At 54.8% G+C, this 21,750-nt stretch overlaps 2 protein-coding genes across 5 annotated transcripts in view; one reads left to right on the top strand and one right to left on the bottom strand.

The window, feature by feature from the left end:
* PNPLA7 (patatin like phospholipase domain containing 7) overlaps nucleotides 1-17,819 on the bottom strand; it is a 78,080-nt gene extending 60,261 nt beyond the window's left edge. For 2 of the 4 annotated variants that reach the window (XM_012445201.3, XM_012445202.2), the window contains exons 1-8: nucleotides 17,225-17,816; nucleotides 15,199-15,273; nucleotides 14,933-15,020; nucleotides 14,469-14,548; nucleotides 12,431-12,522; nucleotides 12,139-12,279; nucleotides 11,315-11,474; nucleotides 8,926-9,006 (exon numbers count right to left, since the gene is read on the bottom strand). In XM_012445201.3, coding sequence (XP_012300624.2) covers nucleotides 8,926-9,006; nucleotides 11,315-11,474; nucleotides 12,139-12,279; nucleotides 12,431-12,522; nucleotides 14,469-14,548; nucleotides 14,933-15,020; nucleotides 15,199-15,273; nucleotides 17,225-17,254 — 747 coding nt within the window. In that variant the 5' untranslated portion in view covers nucleotides 17,255-17,816. Of the gene's footprint in view, nucleotides 1-8,925; nucleotides 9,007-11,314; nucleotides 11,475-12,138; nucleotides 12,280-12,430; nucleotides 12,523-14,468; nucleotides 14,549-14,932; nucleotides 15,021-15,198; nucleotides 15,274-17,224 lie in introns of all 4 variants that reach the window. The other 2 variants (XM_064366042.1, XM_012445203.3) reach the window with 2 other exon arrangements.
* Nucleotides 17,820-19,677: 1,858 nt separating this feature from the next.
* MRPL41 (mitochondrial ribosomal protein L41) lies at nucleotides 19,678-20,619 on the top strand. Its single transcript, XM_012445271.3, has one exon. It carries the CDS (start codon nucleotides 19,678-19,680, stop codon nucleotides 20,089-20,091), a length of 414 nt encoding a protein of 137 aa, XP_012300694.2. The 3' UTR covers nucleotides 20,092-20,619.
* Nucleotides 20,620-21,750: the final 1,131 nt, after the last annotated feature.

The raw sequence follows: 21,750 nt of genomic DNA, 5'->3' as shown, positions 1-21,750 counted from the left end.
ATAGTTAACCCATGTAACTCCCATTTAAATCAAGGTACAGTGTAGGGCTGTTGGCCCCACAGGGTTGTGGGGTGTCCCTTATGCTGTGCTGAGGTGCAAGATCCAAGAAGTAAAGACACAGGACACTGAAGAACTGGGGAAGAGCAGCTGGACTCGGGGGGCCACGCCACCTATGAGCGGGGACAGGCAAGGCCCTGAATGCGCAGAAGCATCTATATTTATGGCACAAGCAGGGGGAAGGGTCGTAAGTGAGGTCATCAACTACAGGCTTAGTGATAGGGCATACATAATCATGTGAGTTACAAGTGAGGAGGCCACCCCATTATGTCACCTGGGCAGAGAGGTGGGCCGTGCACAGTAGGGGGCCGTGCTGTGCGCAGTAGTAGAGGGTCATGTACAGAAAAGGGGTCCACCCCCATTAGGTCACCGAGGCAAGGAGGTGGGCTGTGTGCAACAGGTGTCACGTGCAACACTTCTTATCTGGGGCTGGAGACTTCAAAACATTTCTAATAGAAGGATACTGTAAGCCAATGCAGTGGGAGCTGACAGACTTGTGCTCTTCTCTTAAGATATTTATGGGGGAGAGGGATCCAAGATGGCTGATCACTAGCAGCTCGGGCTCGTAATTCCCAGTGAAAGCGCAGAGAACGAGAGGACGCCACACTTTCAGACGAATATTAGTTGCTCACGGACCAGGAGATTCCCAGCAGAGGAGCCCCACGTGTCACCAGGGCGACTCTTGTGGCCGGCGCGGCGGTTTTGCTGGTGCCTTAGCACGCCAGTTTTTGGTGCAGAGTTCAGAGATTCCCGGGCAGAAAAGCACCATCAATCTTAACACCGCTGTTTTGGCCAGCACAGTGGATTGCTCAGATTTCGGCGCTGGGAATCAACAAGTTGGACGTCCGCTCAGAGACCTAGTTAGAAAGTCGGTAATTACAAAGACGACAGACGGATAAATATATAATGAAGGGAAGAAACCAGCGTAAAAAGGCAGAGAATACTCAAAATCAGAATGCCTCTCCCTCTACAGGGGATCACAATTCCTCATCAGTAACGGAACAAGGCTTAATAGATTACGAGTGTGTTCCGATAACAGAAGCAGGTTTCAAAACGTGGGTGATAAGAAACTTCTGTGAATTAAAAGAACTTGTTCTAACCCAATGCAAAGAAACTAAGAACCTTGAAAAAAGGTTTGACGAAATGTTAACGAGAATGGACAATTTAGAGAAGAATATAAGTGAATTGACGGAGCTGAAAAACACAACACGAGAACTTCACGAAGCATGCACAAGTTTAAACAGTCGAATTGATCAAGCAGAAGAAAGGATATCAGAAGTCGAGGACCAGCTCAGTGAAATGAAACGAGAAGACAAGAATGGAGAAAAAAGGATGAAAAGGAATGAGCAAAGTCTCCAAGAAATATGGGACTATGTGAAAAGACCTAATCTACGTTTGATAGGTGTACCTGAATGTGACGAAGAGAATGAATCCAAGTGGAAAATACTCTTCAGGATATCATTCAGGAAAACTTTCCCAACCTGGCAAGGCAGGGTAATATTCAACTCCAGGTAATACCGAGAACACCACAAAGATATTCTTCAAGAAGACCAACCCCAAGGCACATAATTGCCAGATTTATTAGGGTTGAAATGAAGGAGAAAATACTAAGGGCAGCCAGAGAGAAAGGTCAGGTTACCCACAAAGGGAAGCCTATCAGACTTACAGCAGATCTCTCAGCAGAAACCCTACAAGCCAGAAAAGAGTGGGGACCAATATTTAACATCCTTAAAGAAAAGAACTTTCAACCCAGAATTTCCTATCCAGCCAAACTAAGCTTTATAATCGAAGGAAAAAATTAAATCTTTTGTGAACAAACAAGTACTTAGAGACTTCACCACCACCAGGCCTGCTTTACAAGAGCTTCTGAAAGAAGCACTATACATATAAAGGAACAACCAATATCAGCCTTTCCAAAAATACATCAATAAGCAAAGAGCATTAACACAATGAAAAATTTACACTAACTAATGGGCAAAACAGCCAGCTAGCATCAAATGCCAGTATTAAACCTATATATATATTCTAATTGGATAAAAAGCCAAAACCCATCGGTATGCTGCATCCAGACCCATCTCACATGCAACGATACACAAAGACTCAAAACAAAGAGGAGGAAGATTTACCATCCAATCAGACAGTAAAAATAAACAAATAAACAAAAAGCAGGAGATGCAATTCTCGCCTCTGATAAAGTAGACTTTAAAGCAACAAAGAGAAAAAGAGGCAAAGAAGGACATTACATAATGGCAAAAGGATCAATGTAACAAGAAGAGCTAATGATTTTACAGATCAACGAGACAGAAAATTAACAAGGACATCCAGGACTTGAACTCAGACCCGGAACAAGTAAACTTAATAAACATTTATAGAACTCTCCACTTCAAATACATAAAACATACATTACCACCTCACACCTACTCCAAAAGTGACTACATAATTGGAAGTAAATCACTCCTCAGTAATCGCATAGCATTTCATAGGTTTAAATGAAATATTGGTTGGCTGCTTGTTTGTTATTTTCTTCCCTTATTCCTTCCTGTTTACATCAAGTATAATTATCGGTATAAAAGAGGTTTTCAATACCCATTACTAAACTGCATTCTAGCCTGGGCAAGAAAGCAATACTCCCATTCTCTCTCTCTCTCTCTTCCTTTTTCTTCCTCTTCTTCATTTTTTTTTTCTTTCTTTCTTTCTATCAAAAAAAAAAAAAAGATATTTATGGGAGGATGATTTGCGCTAGCACAGAAGTGAGAAAAGACTGCCAGGGTGTACAGCCGCCGTGACTGGTCACACCAGAGGGGTTCTTCTCCTTCGGTTACTTCCAGGATCTCAGGCCTGAGGCCGACTTTCCACAGGAACTGGATGCAAGGTGCTACAACTCCTTTATCAGAAGGAGCGGCTCCTGCTCCAAGCCTGCCATACAGCGTGTGCCCTTTCAGGCAGGGACGCCACCGCCTGGGTCTTTGGTTCTCATCCTGGTCCTGGCTGTTTTCCCATGTACGGCTTCTGTTCTGTGACGGCTCTAGGCATTCCTCCTACTACAAACTACTATATGGTTATATGGAAGGATTCTATAAATCAGCACTAAATGTGTCAGTACAGCTCCGACTACAATACCTCTAAGATTATACAGAAAGATTATCTGGGACTAAGTGTGAGTATGTATATTAGCTACATATAGTAAGCAGTGAGCTATGCTTCAGGCGCTAACTGTGCCTGGGGTCTGCACAGTTCTTCTTCCTCGGTGCCCATGGTGGGTGTTTCCCACAGTACAGAACGTTTCCAGCAATCCAGATTACCTTATGCCTCCCCAAGTCAATACCCAACCCAAACCCCTAACAGGCAGCCACCAACCAGACCTCTACCCCAGCTGCAAACAGGCCCCAGGGCCAAGTCCTTCCAACCGCACATTTTTGTAAAGAAAGTTGGCCAGGCACAGTGGTTCACGCCTGTAATCCCAGCACTTTGGGAGGCTGAGGTGGGTGGATCATGAGGTCAGGAGTTCAAGACCAGCCTGGCCAACATGGTGAAACCCCATCTCTACTAAAAACATAAAAATTAGCTGGGCACAGTGGCGCACGCCTGTAGTCCCAGCTACTCCAGGAGCTGAGGCAGGAGAATCGCTTGAACTTGGGAGGCAGAGGTTGCAGTGAGCTGAGATCGTGCCACTGCACTCCAGTCTGGGCGACAAGACAAGATTCCATTTAAAAAAAAAAAAAAAGGAAAGTTTTTTTTTAGAACACTAGATGGCCGCACTGAGTAGCTGCAAGACAGACCATGCAGCCCATAAGGCTGAAATCTTCATGCTCTGGCCTTCTACAGAGAAAGCTGGCCGGCCATCCTCTGTCCTCACGTGGCAGTGCAGCTGGTAGCTGAGCCTCAGTTGAGGGAAATTACACAGCGTGTGCTTTTCATTGCTGGCCTCTTGAGCTCTACCTTATTTCTGTGAGATGCAGCTATGCTGTTTTGCACACCTGTATTCAGTAAGGACTTCACTCACACATAAACTGACTGCTGGAGGCAGAAGAGCCCCTGATCTGAAAGACTGAAGACAAAATAAACAGAGAAGAGAAGGGAGCAAAAGAAAACCTCGTCCTACTTTATCCATGGAGTAAAAACAAGAAAACTTTTAAAATCAAAAAATAAAAACAAGGCCAGGCACGGTGGTTCATGCCTGTAATCCCAACACTTTGGGAGGCTGAGGTGGGCGGATCACCTGAGGTCAGGAGTTCGAGACCAGCCTGACCAACATGGCAAAACCCCATCTCTAAAAATACAAAATTAGCCGGGCCTGGTGGCTCATGCCTGTAATCCCAGCTACTTGGGAGGCTGAGGCAGGAGAATCGCTTGAACTCAGGAGGCGGAGGTTGCAGTGAGCCGAGATCGCGCCACTGCACTCCAGCCTGGGCCACAAGAGCGAAACTCTATCTCAAAACACAAAACGAAACAAAAATAAAAACAAAATACTTTTTTAAAAAGAATATTCAGAGAAAAGAAAAAACTCTTGAAAACTATGATAGAAACTAAAAATTCAATGGAAGATTTGGAAACTAAAGTTGAAAAAATCTTCCAGAAAGTACAACAAAAAGGCTGGGTGCGGTGGCCCACACCTGTAATCCCCACGCCTGTAATCCCCACGCCTGTAATCCCCACACCTGTAATCCCCACGCCTGTAATCCCAGCACTGTGGGAGGCCGAGGCGGGCGGATCACAAGGTCAGGAGATCGAGACCAACCTGGCCAACACGGTGAAAACCCATCTCTATTAAAAGTACAAAAAATTAGCCAGGTGTGGTGGCACGTGCCTGTAGTCCCAGCTACTCAGGAGGCTGAGGCAGGAGAATCGCTTAAACCTGGGAGGTGGAGGCTGCAGTGAGCTCCAGGCTGGGCGACAGAGCAAGACTTTGTCTCAATTAAAAAAAAAGAAAAGAAAAAGAAAGACAGTACAACAGAAAGGCACAGGTAGCGTAGAATAAAGACAATTCTAGATTTCTAAGACTTCAAAACATACGCCTCCCTTGCACCCTGTCTCAGGAAGTAAACAGAGGATTCACTTCACTCCAGCAACACAAGCCCGCCAAGAAGGCAGCAGCGAGAGCCCTGCGCGGGGGAGGATGCGCGGCCCAGGATGGCAGCTGGACAGCAGGCCTGGGGAGGGTCAGACTGGGCAAGAGGATGGGGGCTCCAGGGAAGGGCTCTTCCCAGAGAAAAGAGCTGCTCATGGAGCCACTGGCTCAGGGCCTAAGTCTGTAATGTGTGCACAGAAAAAACACCAAGCAGTCAAAAAATAACACAACTGTTAATTCCAGGAAGAACAGAAAGTTGCAAGAAAGGAAATTTAACCTCAGTACACTACATGGCCCAGCTGTGAACAGTATCCATGAAGCAGTAACAGCCGCCCACAAGCGCCGGGGGTGGGAGTGCAGCGTGAGGCATGGGGGCAATCCACGGAGCCACAGGCTCATCTACCACAAAGCAAGTCAGTGTCTGAAACGGATGAATCAGGAAACAGTAAGAAAGGAAATTTAACCTCAGTACACTACATGGCTCAGCTGTGAATAGTATCCATGAAGCAGTAACAGCCGCCCACAAGCGCCGGGGGTGGGAGTGCAGCGTGAGGCATAGGGGACCTCAGTACACTACATGGCTCAGCCGTGAACAGTATCCATGAAGCAGTAACAGCCGCCCACGAGCGCCAGGGGTGGGAGTGCAGCGTGAGGCATGGGGGACCTCAGTACACTACATGGCTCAGCCGTGAACAGTATCCATGAAGCAGTAACAGCTGCCCACGAGCGCTGGGGGTGGGAGTGCAGCGTGAGACATGGGGGTGATCCACGGAGCCACAGGCTCATCTACCACGAAGCAAGTCAGTGTCTGAAACGGATGAATCAGGAAACAGCAAGAAAAGCAGGCTGCTCAGAAGGAACCGAAGCATGTTCGGTGTGAGGGGACAGATGGCCGCTGTTCATACAACTTTAAGTATGGTTATAGAATCTGTCCATGTTATTTTGTAAGAATTTAAATTTTGTTAAAATGACAAATACAAAAGTTTGACGAGGCAAAAACGATGTCACTCCAGGTGATCCACTGATTATAATACAGAATTACTTATCTCAGATATCACCCCTGTTTTTTACTCACACTACACTCAGGGAAGACCAGTTCCCACCCCTGAGAGACAGGGGCCGTGTTGACGCCAACGCAGACCAGATGGATCAGAGCGGCTGAGAGAAACCCGGCCGGTCTCAGCACACAGGCCCCCTCTCCTGCCACGGGCGTCACCATGCTGTGATAAGGGAGGCCCAACCCAAATGTCCCAAGATCAAGATGAACAAGAAATAACAGAGAAAGCCTCTACCCCAGTGAAGCTATTTTTGTTTAAAGAGAAACGAACCAGCCAAGGTAGGGGGCGTACAGAAGCCCCGGTTTACATCCATGTGGACCAGAGCTCCTCTAGTCCTTTCTCAGCTTTTCTCAGGCCCACGAGTGCCTTACACCTTCAGGAGTTCCCGAGAAGCCCACCACAGCTCCAGAGACACACGCTAACCGAGGCCCCAAAGAGGCGCACAGAGGGGGGTCTGGTGGCCGGGACCCCACGCTGCCCCAACCATGTTGGTGGCTCCCTCAAAGATGAGCACCAGCCTTCTAATGGCAGGTCAGCCTTGCTCAAAGGAGGTGGATATCTTCTCCCTCCCCAGGCAGGCGGCCACCCCAGCACAGGCCAAGCATCTCATGAAGACACACAAGACCCAGGGAGCATGAGATGCCAAGGTGCCATCCATGCCTCCATGCCAGGCCCCAAACAGCTCAAAGCCTACCTATGCCCATCTGCTGGGAGCAGAGTGAGCACCCTGGACACCCAAACATCTGGCTGGAGCTTGTCACATCCTTTCCAAGCAGAAGAACACAGGATGGGATCAGAGGACACCACCCAGGCTCCATCGCAGGGCTGCATGCAAGGACCCAGACGCTTGGCTCTGCCTGAATGCATCCAAGCCAGGGTTCTGGTGAGCTCTGGAAAACTATCCTAATGAAGGCTAAAGAAACTGAGGTAAAAGTTACCTCAATACACAGCTAAAAACGAAGGCAAAAGGTATTACTGAAAGGAGTCAGATTAAAATCAGACACTGCCTTTGAGCTGCTAGTCATTTAACGAAAGTCAGCTAGTGGACACTGAAGATTTGTTTCGCTGCGTGTAGGTTTTACTCAAAGAAAAACAAGATTAAACAAACATTAAATTCTACTTAATGGGCCAAACACAGTGGCTCACGCCTGTAATCCCAGCACCTTGGGAGGCCGAGGTGGGTGGATGACTTGAGATCAGGGGTTTGAGACCAGCCTGGCCAACATGGTGAAACCCCGTCTCTACCAAAAATACAAAAATTAGCTGGATGTGATGGCACATTCCTGTAATTCCAGGTACTCAGGAGGCTGAGGCAGGACAATCACTTGAACCCGGAAGACAGAGGCTGCAGTGAGCTGAGATCATGCCACTGCACTCCAGACAGGGCAACAGAGTGAGACCCTGTCTCCAAAAAAAAAAAAAATCTAGTTAATGGCTGGGCATGATGGCTCATGCCTGTAATGCCAGCATTTTGGGAGGCTGAGATAGGCGGATCACTTGAACCCAGGAGTTCAAGATCAGCCTGTCCAACATGGCAAAACCTCATCTCTACAAAAAAATACAAAATTAGCCAGGTGTGGTGGAGCATGCCTGCAGTCCCAGCTACTTGGGAAGGTGAAGTGAGAGGACTGCTTGAGCCCAGGAGGTAGAGGTTGCAATGAGCAAAGATCGTGCCACTGCCTGGGCGACAGAACAAGACCCTACCTAAAAAAAACTTCTAGTTAATGTTGGGTACATGGGTGATTTTACTATTTTTGTACATTTTTTAACTGTTTCATAATAAAAAGTTAAAAATCATATGATAACATGATAAGTAATTTCTTTTTTTAATTGAAATAGAGTGTTGCCCGGTGACACAGGCTGGAGTGCAATGGTGCAGTATCGGCTCACTGCAACCTCCACCTCCAGGGTTCAGACGATTCTCCTGCCTCAGCCTCCTGAGTAGCTGGGATTACAGGCACCCGCCACCACGCCCAGCTAATTTTTGTAGTTTTAGTAGAGACGAGGTTTCACCATGTTGGCCAGGCTGGTCTCGAACTCCTGACCTCATGATCCGCCCACTTCGGCCTCCCGAAGTGCTGGGATGACAGGCGTGAAGCACTGCGCCTGGCAACACATGATTTTTTAATCTGGACATCAGTGCACACTGTGCTGGCGAGGGTGGGGAGTGGGCATCACACATGCTGGGCACAGACACTCCCGCCAGCGAGGGGCTCACAGCATCTTTCAGAATTACAAGTGTGCATCCCGGGGGACCAGGCAAGTCCACCCTAAAGATTAATCCCGCAGACCAGCCTCTGGTGTAAGGAAGGATGGGCACAGCAGACATTCACTGCATAACGAAAAGCAAGACACTCGGAGCCACAGAAGGATGGCGCCAGCAGGGAAGAGCCCAGCAGGACTGCCGGAAATGCGGCAGCAGGTCCCCCGGGAGGGCCTTGGGCCTGCAAAGGAGAAATGTTTCCCCCCACAACGCTTTGTGCCCTTTGAGTGCGGAACCACATGCATCTATTACCCAGCTCAAAAACAGGCATTAAAGAGACAACCAGAACCCTTAGCCACACGCCCAGCTACTCAACACGCTGTGGCCGGAACGAAGCTCCTCCTCCTGCCTCCCACCTTCCTGGACCAAACCCCGCTCCCCTCAGGTCACTGTGGAGAACTGGCCTTTGATCACTGCCAGCTGTCCAGGCAACACAGAGCACCCAGGCCTCCAGGGCCGACCCAGGCAGCGGGACTCACAGTGATGATATCCAGGATGCTGAGCAGGCTGTGGACGCTGTCTCCCGCCAGAACTTCTTTCACCACCACCTCGGTGCCGTCCTGCACTTGGAGAGCAGAGTGGGTGCCGTCAGGTCCGGGGCCACGACCACGGGGCCTGGCGGAGGCTCAGCCCAGCCCGGGGCAGTGGGGCCACAGGCCTGCCCCCCTGAGGCGCCATCCCGGCTGCGGGTGCCTCGACAGAGGGCAGGGGAAGAGATGGACCTGCTGGCATCAGGGGAATAACAGGCAAGAAGCAGGGGGGAGGAAGGGGCGACGAAGGAGGAGGAGACCCAGCTCTCCACCCACGACGCGTCCGTACTGCGGGGACTGAGGCACAAGTTCCCAGACCCTGCTCATTTGCTGAACCAGCTGTAAGGGCTCCAAGGACCGGTTCAGCTACTACCAGCCTAAACTCCAGAACTTTGATATAATTTCCCATTAGGTCAAAAAAAAGAAAAGAAACCATGCTATTTTGGTGATTTAACAATGTAAGAAATTTGGGAGGCCGAGGTGGGCGGATCATCTGAGGTCAGGAGTTCGTGACCAGCCTGACCAACACGGAGAAATCCTGTCTCTACTGAAAATACAAAAAACTTAGCCAGGCATGGCAGCGCACGCCTGCAGTCCCAGCTACTTGGGAGGCTGAGGCAGGAGAATCGCTTGAACCCGGGAGGCGGAGGTTGCAGTGAACCAAGAATGCACCACTGCACTCCAGCCTGGGCGACAAGAGTGAAACTCTGTCTTAAAACAAACAATGTAAGAACTTCATCTCAGCCTGACCCAGGAAAATTCTCTACGAAGTTGCCCAAATCTGACCCCAGTCCCCTCCATGAGGCCCTCCCATCTAGTCCAAAGGCCAGAGGGATGCGGGTTCCATTCCTCAGCCCACACGAGCTACAACACAAGCCTCTGCTTCACCAGCTGGGTGGCCCCATTCCCAGGAGTTACTGGCTCCGACTGCCCCAGATGGGTGAACCAAGCCCCTTTCCTTCCAAATAACTCATCAAGTCCAGCCACACACTAAGCGACAAGCCTGAGAACCAAACAGTTTGCCCAGACAGCACTTCTGGTCTAGAAACCCCGACGGGCAGGGCAGGGACTGTCATGGGGTCGGTGTCCACTCCCTGACCACAGCTGGCAGGAGCCCCGCAGGTCAGGGGGATGACCACAGAGGCCAGGGTTGGCTAAGTGTGTGCTTTAAATAAGAACAAGCAATGGGAGGTGTGGGCCGAAAACTACCCGGACAGACAAAGCAACACCACCCTCCAGGAAAGCAGCACGGTGCGGAAGAGGCCGCGGCAGGGTCTGGCCCAGCCCCAAGCCCCCGCAGCGATTCAAAGAGTATGATTTGATTTAGCAGAGGTAGGAAACAGCTATTGCGCTCCTTATTTATTTGTTTATTTATTTATTTATTCTGAGACAGGGTCTCGCTCTATTGCCCAGGCTGGACCAGTGCAGTGGTGTGAACACAGCTCACTGCAGCCTCGACCTCCCAGACTCAAGCGACCCTCCCACCTCAGCCCCAAGTAGCTGGGACCACAGGTGCTACCATCACGCCTGGCTAACTATTTCTATTTTTTGTAGAGACGGGGTCTCACTATGTTGTCCAAGCTGGTCTCCAACCCATGGGCTCAGGCGACCTTCCCACTTTGCCCTTAATTATTTTCTTAATTAAATTAAAATAATTTAATTTTATTAGAAACCTGAAAATAGAGCAAGGGTTCGGCTGATCACGGCAGATCAGTGCGGTGGCTTACTAGTAAACCATCGAAGGTCTTGGAAGAAACATTTAAAAGGGGTGCCAGGCCCAGCGGCTCCTGCCTGGAGTCCCAGGGCTCTGAGAGGCCGAGACGGCAGAATCGCTCGGGCCCAGGAATTGTTGACCGGCCTGGGCAACAAAGTGAGACTCCATCTCTACAAAAACATTTTTTTTTTTTTGAGACGGAGTCTCGCTCTTGTTACCCAGGCTGGAGTGCAATGGCGCGATCTCGGCTCACCGCAACCTCCGCCTCCTGGGTTCAGGCAATTCTCCTGCCTCAGCCTCCTGAGTAGCTGGGATTACTACAAAAACATTTTTAACGTTAGCTGGCCATCGTGACACACACCTGTAATCCCAGCTACAGGTGAGGCTGAGGCAGGAGGATCGCTTGAGCCTCGGAGGTGAAGGCTTCAGTGAGCTGAGACTGCACCACTCACTCCAGCCTGGGTGACAGGGTGAGACCCTGTTGTTAAATAAATAAATAAAATGTAATAAAAAATAAAAATGGTGAGTTTTCTCAAATAAATTAAAATCAAAATTCGGCCTAACTTTTCAATGGGAAACGTTTTATGACTTGAGACAGAGTCCCGCCCCCACCCTGCGACTCACAGCATCCTGGATGCAGACCTCCAGCCGCCCGTCCTGTACCACACAGATGCTGGGGTCGGGCTCCCGGGGCTGGAAGACGTGTTCCCCCTCCTGCAGCTGCACAAAGACGATGTGTTTGCAAAGCTCCAGGAACAGCGGCTTCTCAAAGTGGCCCAGGACCCTGAAAGAGCCAGAGTGCGCAGTGGGACACCCTTCCAGGGGAGGAGGGCGAGCCAGAGTGCGCAGTGGGACGCCCTTCCAGGGGAGGAGGGCGAGCCAGAGTGCGCGGCGGGACGCCCTTCCAGGGGAGGAGGATGACCTACGAGGGAGTCTCGAGAGCACATGGCCACCAACAAGCCGCTGGCATCACCGCCAAACACAACTGTAAAGTCCCGAAATTCCCGTGAGCCTGTTTTCCATCAGCTCAGAGAACTTTTCAACCCATCAACCTGAACCACATGCACACGGGAGGAAGGCAAAGGTGGCCTCCAGGAGGGTGAGCTTGGCCAGGGAAAGGAAGGAGTGCAGTCTAGGGCCAGTCAGAAAGACAGGGGCATAGAGCAGAACCCAGGCTCAAGGCTTTGGATCCACCACCCCTTCTCACTCTTGCTCTGGGTTCATCACTGAAGATGAAACACTGGGAAGTCGTTCAACAGAGCAAGAAAGACCTGGGGAAGGTGCCAGCAGATCGCAAGGCCCCACCACGGGGCACAGACACCGGCAGCCCCAGGATGGGCTTTGCAAATTATCCCCCCGCGCAGGACAGCCAAGCTGGAGTCAGTCCCCAGTGAGAAGCTGGGGAGGACCCAGAGCTGCAGCGGCCCTTGGACCGTCCCCGCTCTTACCGAACGTTTTTCAGCATGTACAGAACTTCTGACGGCAGGTGAGAATTCTTCACGTCAAACTCCGTGAGGTCGGCCTCCAGGAGGGAGGGCGGGGGCTCCTTGGGCTGCAGGGCCGGGTATTCCTTCTTGAAACGCAGAATCCTACAAGGCAGAGACACACTAGCCTCGAGCAGATCAGGCGATTTCAAAAGCCACAGCGTCAGCGGCCGATACGCCAGGCAGCTCGGGGTCGGGGAGGCCAGCAGCGTCGGGGGCACCCTGGGCAGGATGTGCTCTGAAGGGCCCTCAGTACCTCTTGGCCAAAGACAGCACCTTGGTCCTCTTCCTGGCCCGCTGCCGGGGCAGGGCAGTGTTCTCGACAAGGGTGTTGGGGAGCGTGGTCACCTGCAGAGCCGAGGGAAACACCCAGGCACTGACCCTGTGAGCCGAGAGGCCGAAGCTCACAGCCGCAGGGGTCAGTCCTCAGGACCTGCCTGTGGGCCTCCCGCAGTCCCAACTTCAGCTCCCCAGGTCTGGCTGTGCCATTTCCCCACCCCGCCTGGCCTGTGAGGGAATGTTGGCAGCCACACGGCAGGGCTTCGTCCAGCCCCACGCGTCCTTGGGATCGTCCTCACTGTCCCTGAAAGTCAAACCTCCAGAGCCCAGGGCTTCGCACCTGCCGGCCCCACTGCCCCAAAGGCTGACGGCCACTCCATCATTGGCTTTCATGCTGGTTAACGTGACCCTTCCTATAAAAATGCACCAGTTGGCCGGGCGCGGTGGCTCACACCTGTAATCCCAGCACTTTGGGAGGCCAAGGTGGGCGGATCACGAGGTCAAGAGATCGAGACCATCCTGGCCAACATGGTGAAACCCTGTCTCTAATAAAAATACAAAAATTAGCTCGGCATGGTGGTACACGCCTGTAGTCCCAGCTACTCAGGAGGCTGAGGCAAGAGAATCACTTAAACCCAGGAGGCGGAGGTTGCAGTGAGCCGAGATCACGCCACGGCACTCCAGCCCGGCGACAGAGCGAGACTCCATCTCAAATAAAAAAAAATACACCACTGTCCCCACCCATCTTCCACCCCTCACCTCCCCTCTGACCCAGGGCCACTGCCCACTCTGTCCCCTATCTGGAACAGTCTTCGTCCCCTGTCCAGGCAGTGCCCGCGTGACTGACCAGGACAGCAGAGGCCTGGGTCCTACGCTGCACACTGACAGGCCACCTCGCTCCGGCACCACTGCCTGCTGCCCTCGGTCCAGAGCCATCGCCTCACTGCGCCTTTCCTCCAGGCCCTCCGTTTCCCTGTCCCCTGCAGGGCCGCCGGTCATGGCCGACACTCAACAGACCACCTCAACTCTGCTCCCAGCCCACGGCAGCCCTAACTCACCCGCCCTCTCACAGCGCTTACCACTGATGAGAAGACACACACTACAGACGGATACCCACATCCCTCCCCGCTGGAGTTTTTCAAATTTTCTATGAAGAACACAAATTAGTTGTGCAACCAGAGAAAGGTAATACAGACTGCTTTAAAGGGGTCAGTCTGTGCGTTTTCTGTGACGCTTCTGAGTGCTCTGCTGAGCACTTCCTGGGTCCCTCAGGAGCGCAGGGAGGCAGCCAGGTGAGGCCTCCGACAGCCCAGCTGGCCAAAGACCAGGAAGGGTTAAACCACGGCTGCTTACTTCCCGCGTGGGGGTTGCTAAACTCAGATTCCTGAGCCCGACCCAGGGATCTTGTCTGGATTCCAGAACCACCCAGACACTGAAAGTGAGCCACACAGCTTTCAGCCTAGTGCAAACATGCCGGTAACCAGGGAACTTAGACCCCCAACTCCCAGGGGCTAGACTCCGTCCTCAGCCCCGTACCCCACAGCCTGGCAGAGACCCAAGCTCAGCACCAGAGTCAGGAACCTCTGGTGGAGCGCAAAGCCGTCTGCACCCACCGGTCCCCAGAGATATTCCTGGGAAGCGCTTTCCATTCACATTTCTTGTTAAAATAAACCTCCGCTCTGGGGGCGGACAGGACCTTCCCGCCCCTCCAGCCCCTGTCCACCACAGACCTTCCCGGAGCTGCCCCTCCAGGTCAGATGGAGTTGAGGTTTGAGAGGGTGAGGGGTATTTCTGGGTAAAGCGTGTTGGGTTCAGCTGGAGGAAGCAGACACCATTCAGGATGATTTATACCGTTCCCCAAACCCTCAGCCTGGTGGCAGAGCTGTGGAGCCGGGGAGAGGGCAGCACACACCAAGACCTGCCCGGACTTGGGGAGCCCACAGTAGGAGGGGTCCCTCCCACAGGGGCCTGCTCAGGGGAGCCGTGCACAGCCTGGGGCCCAGAACACCAGCTACCTTCCTCATGATCTTCCGGCCGTAAAACATCACTTTGTCTCTCTTCCGGAACCTGTACTGAGGAGTGGGCTGCGCCTGTCCTGTAGGGGAGCGAAGGGGCGGCCTGAGGTAGAGCCGTGGCAGAGGCCTGGTCCTGGACGGGCAGGCGTGCCACAGTCGTATTCTCGTTCTGGCCAGCACCGGGCCATACTCAGACAGCATGAGGGAACAGGGCCCGGGGGACAGGCTTGTCTCCAACAGAGGGGGACCCTCCCCACTTCCCACTGAAGCCTTGCTCAGGACAGGACTCTGAACAGACTTGGCTTCCTGGACCCAACGTGCTCAGCCTGAGCCCAGACAGGCCATCGGATTCTAGCCAAAGCCACCAGGGGCTTGAGGACCCCTCCCAGGAGCTCAAAACACACCCCAAGACACCCATGCTTTCCCCCAAGCCCCCGGGCCAGCGTCAGATCCAAGATACTCACGAAATCGGCTAAGCCTTCTGAGCATGAAAAGGATGACGACACCACCCAAGGCCAGGGCCAGGAGGGCTCCAACCGCAATCCCCGTCAGCTGCCGAGAGTAGAGACAGGGCCCCTGTCAGCGATGCAGCAACCCTAACCCTAGCCCTGAGCCTGCCCCTGCCCCAACCGCAGGCCTGAGCAGGAATGAAACAGGGGTTGGGGATGGGAAGAGGTGAGAAAAGGCCACAGCCCCCCGGGCTGGCCCCAGGGCAGCGTGAGGTGATTACCATGGTGGATGGCGAACCTTCCTCTGTGAACTGCAGCCCCCACGAGTGCAGGGTGGTGCCCAGGCAGAAGCCAGCCTGCAGCAGAGAACACGGGGTCAGGCGGGCATGGGCGGGCACAGCCAGACCTCCCAGCCCAGACTTGCTCAGAGCAGCAGGAGAAGAGCTGGGAGTGAGGGGAGAAGTCACCAGCCCCAGAGACTTCCAGGAAGAAGTGATCTTGCCCAGGGTGCTGGGGCCCTCTGAACCCCCTGCTATGAAGCACTCAGAGGGCAACCTGGCATCCTTGGTCACTGGGACACAGCTGGGCAGGGCCATCGGCCACCCTGGGCATCACTAACACATCGCATGCTGCCGATGCAGTCCTTGGGATGCAGGTCTCAGGGAGCAGGCCTGGCCACGGGGAAGGCCAAGGCTCCCTCTCCGTGTCCTCTCAGCTCCAGGAGGAGCAGAGCTCAATGAGCCATTTGGATTCTGAGAACATTCAACACCAGTTTACACGCCAAGCAAGGAGGCAGAGGCCAAGAAGTCTCCGTGTGCTGCTGTCTGGCGGGGAGGGGGGACTGGACTTCTGAGCCCAGGTCTGTGGGAGGGAGGGAGGGAGGGAGGGAAGAGAGGGTGAGGGCAGGATGGTGAGTGGGCAGCAGCAGAGGACGCTGGTGGTTTCCAGAGAAGTCAAAGAGAAAACAAGAAGACGCCAGCCAGATGGGCAGCTCTCTGCATTCCTGCTGGCATCCACACCTGCCGCCCAGGACCCAGGAACCGGATAGGATTTGTTCAGCCTGCAAGTTTCTACACAAGACCCAAGGCCTGGCCGAGCGCCGTGGCTCACGCCTGTAATCCCAGCACTTTGGGGGGCCAAGGCGAGCGGATCACAAGATCAGGAGTTTGAGACCAGTCTGACCAAAGTAGTGAAACCAAACCCCATCTCTAATAGAAATACAAAACATTAGCCAGGTGTAGTGGTGTATGCCTGGAATCCCAGCTGCTTGGGAGGCTGAGGCAGGAGACTTGGTGAACTCAGGAGGCAGAGGTTACAGTGAGCTGAGATCACACCATTGCACTCCAGCCTGGGCAACAGTTTGAGACTCCATCTCAAAAAAAAAAAAGAAAAAGAAAAAAGAGAAGAGCCAAGGCCTAAAGCAGCCCCACCCCTCCCACCGCCCTGGCCACCCGCTGCAGAGAGCCAGGACTCAGATAAGGCCATCTGTGCCAGGAAACCCAGGGAGGTCAGAAGGGCATTCAGAAATGCATTTCAAAGACACAATTCTGCACCAAGACAGAATGAGAACGTGCACAGAAAGCTCAGCCCTCGGAACTTGGTTCAGGAGGCAAATGTAAACGCGGGGAGCTTGTGTTCAGGACAGGGGCGCCCCTGCGCTCGCCCTCAATCAGGCGGGGTGCACAGAAGCACCTGAGACCATGTCCTTCACTTAAGGACACGAAGTGAGTCCCTCTGAGCTCAGCAACTGCTTCTGAGACAGGATCCAAGGAAGGCCCTCCCACGGCGGCCCAGGACCCAGTCACACGCCCGCCCTCTCACGGCGGCCCAGGACCCAGTCACACGCCCGCCCTCCCACGGCGGCCCAGGACCCAGTCACACGCCTGCTCTCCTGAGGTGGGGCATCTCAGCCTTTTCTAGCTTTTCACTGCTGCTTTAATGGATCTAGTTTTCCAGTTTAGGAATAAAGGCCTTTGTGATGTGGCTACAGATGTTTGACTAAGAAAATGATTTTAAACAAAACCAGCAGGCAAAGTTCTAAGGGGAAACTGGAAGGAGCAATTGTGACCTCAGGGGAAGAAAAGACAAGGCCTCAGGCAGTGCCCACGGGCCACCACTAGCTAACAAGCCTGGCAGCTGTGACAGGCGGCAGAGAGGGGCCAGAACCACAGCTCCCACAGTCCTCAGGCTCCAAGAAGCCACAGGGCAAAAGAGCTCAGCAGAGCAGACGTCAAGAGGACCGTTCTCTTGGTCCAGAAATGCCCCACAACTGGGAAGTCCAGCGATCTGGCCCCCTAGCTTACGTACCTCTGGGCCGACATCTTTCTCTTCCTCCATGGCTAAAAACAGAACAGTCAGGGGTGAAAGGCAGACAGCCTGAGGCACACAAAGGCCCGCCTCTACCGGCTTGCGCTCACACCAAGACAGCTGTGGTCTCAGACTTTGCCCTGGGTTCCTTTTCAAGTCAAATTATGTTTCACTGAAAGGAAAATCCTGCTGAAAAAGTCTGTAGAGAAGCTGTCTTTTGAGATGTGTCTGTCCTCTGGTCTGCGGAGCCACTTCCTTCCCTCTGTAAACAGCCCTCACGTGGCTGTCCCGGAACTCAGAACGGCAGCCAGATGGGACAGCTCCAAGCAGGTCAGGGGCAGCTGGGCCCAGTGCGGCTGGGATGTGAGCAGCCTCCTAGAGAAGCGCCCGCGTGAGGGGAGGTGCTGCTGGGGGTGAGGATGTACCTGGGTAGGGGGTGAAGCTGGGGAGGAGGTGGATATGAGGTTTGTAAGTGCAGCTGGGAAGAGTGGACCAGGGTGTAGGGGTGCAGCTGGGATGGGGTGGATCAGGGTGTGCAGACAGCAAAGGGGAGGGGGTGCAGTTGGGGAGGGGGTGCAGTTGGTGAGGGGTAAATCCGGGATGTGGGGCTGCTGCTGGGGAGGGGGTGGATCCCAGGTGTGAGGTGGGGCTGGGGAGGGGGTGGATCTGGGGTGTGGGGGGTGCGGTTGGGGAGGGGGTGGATCGGGGTGTGGGGGTGCAGCTGGGAAGGGGGTGGGTCCGGGCTGTGGGGGTGCAGCTGGGGAGGGGGTGGATCGGGCTGTGGGGGTGCAGCTGGGGAGGGGTTGGATCCAGGGTGTAGGGGTGCAGCTGGGGAGGGAGTGGATCGCAGTGTGAGGGTGCAGCTGGGGAGCGGATGGATCAGGGTGTAGGGGTGCAGCTGGGGAGCGGATGGATCGGGGTGTGGGGGTGCGGGTGGGGAGGGGATGGATCGGGGTGTAGGGTGCAGCTGGGGAGGGGTTGGATCCGGGGTGTAGGGGTGCGGCTGGGGAGTGGATCGGGGTGAAGGGTGCGGCTGGGGAGGGAGTGGGTCGGGGTGTAGGGGTGCGGCTGGGGAGGGGTTGGATCCAGGGTGCGGGGGTGCAGCTGGGGAGGGAGTGGGTCGGGGTGTGGGGGTGCAGCTGGGGAGGGGGTGGATCGGGGTGTAGGGGTGCAGCTGGGGAGGGAGTGGGTCGGGGTGAAGGGTGCAGCTGGGGAGGGGTTGGATCCGGGGTGTAGGGGTGCAGCTGGGGAGGGGGTGGATCGGGGTATAGGGGTGCGGCTGGGGAGGGAGTGGGTCGGGGTGAAGGGTGCAGCTGGGGAGGGGTTGGATCCGGGGTGTAGGGGTGCAGCTGGGGAGGGGGTGGATCGGGGTATAGGGGTGCGGCTGGGGAGGGAGTGGGTCGGGGTGAAGGGTGCAGCTGGGGAGGGGTTGGATCCGGGGTGTAGGGGTGCAGCTGGGGAGGGGGTGGATCGGGGTGTGGGGGTGCAGCTGGGGAGTGGATGGGGTGAAGGGTGCGGCTGGGGACGGAGGGGGTCGGGGTGTAGGGGTGCGGCTGGGGAGTGGATCGGGGTGAAGGGTGCGACTGGGGAGGGAGTGGGTCGGGGTGTGGGGGTGCAGCTGGGAAGGGGGTGGGTCCGGGGTGTGGGGGTGCAGCTGGGGGGCGACTTCCGAGTGGGCAGGTGGAAGGCCGCCTGCGAGGGTGACCGGGCCGGCGGGGTCAGCGCGCAAACCGGACGTGCTGGGTCCAAAATTACTGATTAATTTGGGGACCGCGAGGGCTCGAGTCCTCCCACACCACTGCCGGGCTAAAGGTCCCGGGCTTTCCCCGCGCGGCTGCCGGCTCCGCTCAGAGGATCCGTCTCGGGTCCAGCGCCCGCGTCCTCCGCGACCTCCTGACGACCACCTCAGGGCCTCAGGGGGACCGGGCTCCCGGGGCACCGCCGGCCACCAGGCGGACGAACCCCGGCAGTGGCGGGCGATGGGGACGCCAGGGACCGCGGCGTTGAGGGCGGCCACTCACCCGCGAGCCAACGCCCAGACCAGCCCCGGCGCCTCGCCCCGCCCCGCGCGCTCCGCCCCGCCTTCCTCTTCCCGGGCCCCGACGCCCCGCCCCTCTCCGTGCGCCAGTGGCCACCTCGCCCTGCGCCACCCCGCGGGCTCCCCGCATTGGCCGAGTCCCCCGGCCACGCCTCCTCCCAGACTGAGGCCGCTTATTGGACGCGGCGGCCGTGGCCAATCGGAGCCGCTCTTGCTGCGACGCGGTGGCCGGAAGCGGAGCGAGGTCGAAGCTGGGTCGCGGCCAGAGCCGCTGCGGGGCCGCGTGGAGCGCGTGAGGGATCGCCGGTCCAGGTGGGTCTGTCGGATGGGAGCGGGCGCCGCGCGCGGCCGGGGGCAGGGCCGGCCGGGTTCCCAGGGCCGCGACTCCCCGCTGTCTCCTCCCGCAGGGCGCGGCATGGGCGTCCTGGCCGCAGCGGCGCGCTGCCTGGTCCGGGGCGCGGACCGGATGAGCAAGTGGACGAGCAAGCGGGGCCCGCGGAGCTTCAGGGGCCGCAAGGGCCGGGGCGCCAAGTACACCGGCTTCCTCACCGCCGGCTGGAGGTTCGTGCAGATCAAGGAGATGGTCCCGGAGTTCGTCGTCCCGGATCTGACCGGCTTCAAGCTCAAGCCCTACGTGAACTACCGCGCGCCTGCGGGCGAGGATACGCCCCTGACGGCCGCGCAGCTCTTCGACGAAGCCGTGGCGCCTGCCATCGAAAAGGACTTCAGAGACGGTGCCTTCGACCCTGACAGCCTTGAACAGTACGGCTTCGAGCCCACACAGGAGGGCAAGCTCTTCCAGCTGTACCCCAGGAACTTCCTGCGCTAGCCGGGGCGGGGGCTGCGAGCTGGAGGCATTCCCGGGGAGGGCGGCCTGCCCTCATCTCATTGCTATTAAAGGCCTTTGCCAGCTCTGCGGTGTTTGTTTTTTGACCTCAGGTCATGGCAGAGTGTGCGACAGGACAGATTCCAGTGCAGAGACCTAGGCAGAGTTCCCATGCAGACTCTTCCCAGCCAGAAGGTTCTGGGGACCTGCCAAGGGCAAGAACACATTACTCAGCGTGCAGGAGAAAGAATTTACAAGGCAGATTGTGCCGGGTGACAACACTGGTGTCGGTTCATCCCCCGAATTATGCACCCAAGGAACAAAGATCTAGAGATGGGGTCTCACTGTGCTGCCCAGACTGGTCTCAAGTGATCCACTCATGGGCTCAAGTGATCCACCGCCTCCGCCTCCCAAAATGCTGGGACTACAGGTGTGAGCCACTGCGCGCGGCCTAGGAAGATTTGTCACAATACTATATTAGCATGTTGTGTTGTATCATCAGAAAATAACAAATAAAGGGATAAAAGTGCATGTATTTTGCTTCTAGTCACCTATATATCATATTAGTAAATGCTGAGGATTTGACAGGTAGTGGCCTGCATTTCAACCAGAGTTCCTCCCAGAGAGGTGAGAGCCTTCACAGCAAGAGTTAGATGTAACACACACAGTTTGTTCCTGTAGGGTCCAGCCCTGCAGGGTCGTGGGGTGTCCCCTATCGCTGTCCTGAGGCGCAGGATCCGAGAAATAAAAAACAGGACACCAAAGGACAAAGAAAGTGCAGCTGGGCTCAGGGGGCCTCACCACTTACAAGCGGAGACAGGCGAGGCCGTGAACGTCCAGGAGCGTCTGTATTTATTGGGTATAGGTTAGCGGGCAGGGTAGTGAGTGGGGTCATCTTAAGGATAGTGATAGGCTCAAGACAGTCATGTAAGCAGTAAACAAGGGGTCCACCCCCATTAGGTCACCTAGGCTAGGAGGTGGGCCGTGCGCAGTGAAGAGGGTGCAGTGTGCAACACTTTTAATAGGGGCAGGCTACTTCCAAGGAATTCTACGGGAGGATGCTTTGAGTCAGCACAGTAAAGAGTTGTCAGGGTGTACAGCCACCTGCTGGCAGCTTCCAGTGATTTCTACAGGAGGATGCTTTGAGTCAGTACACAGCAGCATGGCTGGCGGGGTATACAGCCACCTACGTGCGATTATACCTGTGGGGTTTTAAGCCCTCCGATGCCCGCAGGCTTGCTAGCCTGAGGCCGGGCTTCCACAAGAACTGGATGCAAAGTACTGCAACTCCTTTTCAGGAGTGACTTGCCCAAGCCTGCCCTACAGCGGGTGTCTTTATGATACTGAACGCTGCTGCCTGGGCCAGCCTGCCATGTAGCGCATGCCCTTTCAGGCAGGGGCACTACCGACTGGGCCATGGATTCTTGTCCTGGTATAGCTGTTTTTCCCTTAAATCATGCTCTGTACTGTGTCTGCTCTAGACATTCCTCCGACTATAAACAAGATATGATTATGTATGTATAGCTGTTTTTCCCTTAATTCATGCTCTGCACCGTGTCTGCTCTAGACATTCCTCCGACTATAAACAAGATATGATTATGTATGTATAGCTGTTTTTCCCTTAATTCATGCTCTGTACTGTGTCTGCTCTACACATTCCTC

Source organism: Aotus nancymaae, unplaced genomic scaffold (genome assembly GCF_030222135.1).
Source record: "Aotus nancymaae isolate 86718 unplaced genomic scaffold, 86718_ANA_hifiasm-v0.15.2.pri h1tg000063l, whole genome shotgun sequence".
Classification (NCBI taxonomy): Eukaryota; Metazoa; Chordata; class Mammalia; order Primates; family Aotidae; genus Aotus; species Aotus nancymaae.
The sequence above is the reverse complement of the archived record's forward strand: the minus strand, read 5'-3'. Positions and strand labels throughout refer to the sequence as shown.

Coding starts and splice junctions, on each gene's coding strand:
- MRPL41 (XM_012445271.3), top strand. CDS start 19,678: ATGGGCGTCCTGGCCGCAGCGGCGCGCTGCCTGGTCCGGGGCGCGGAC.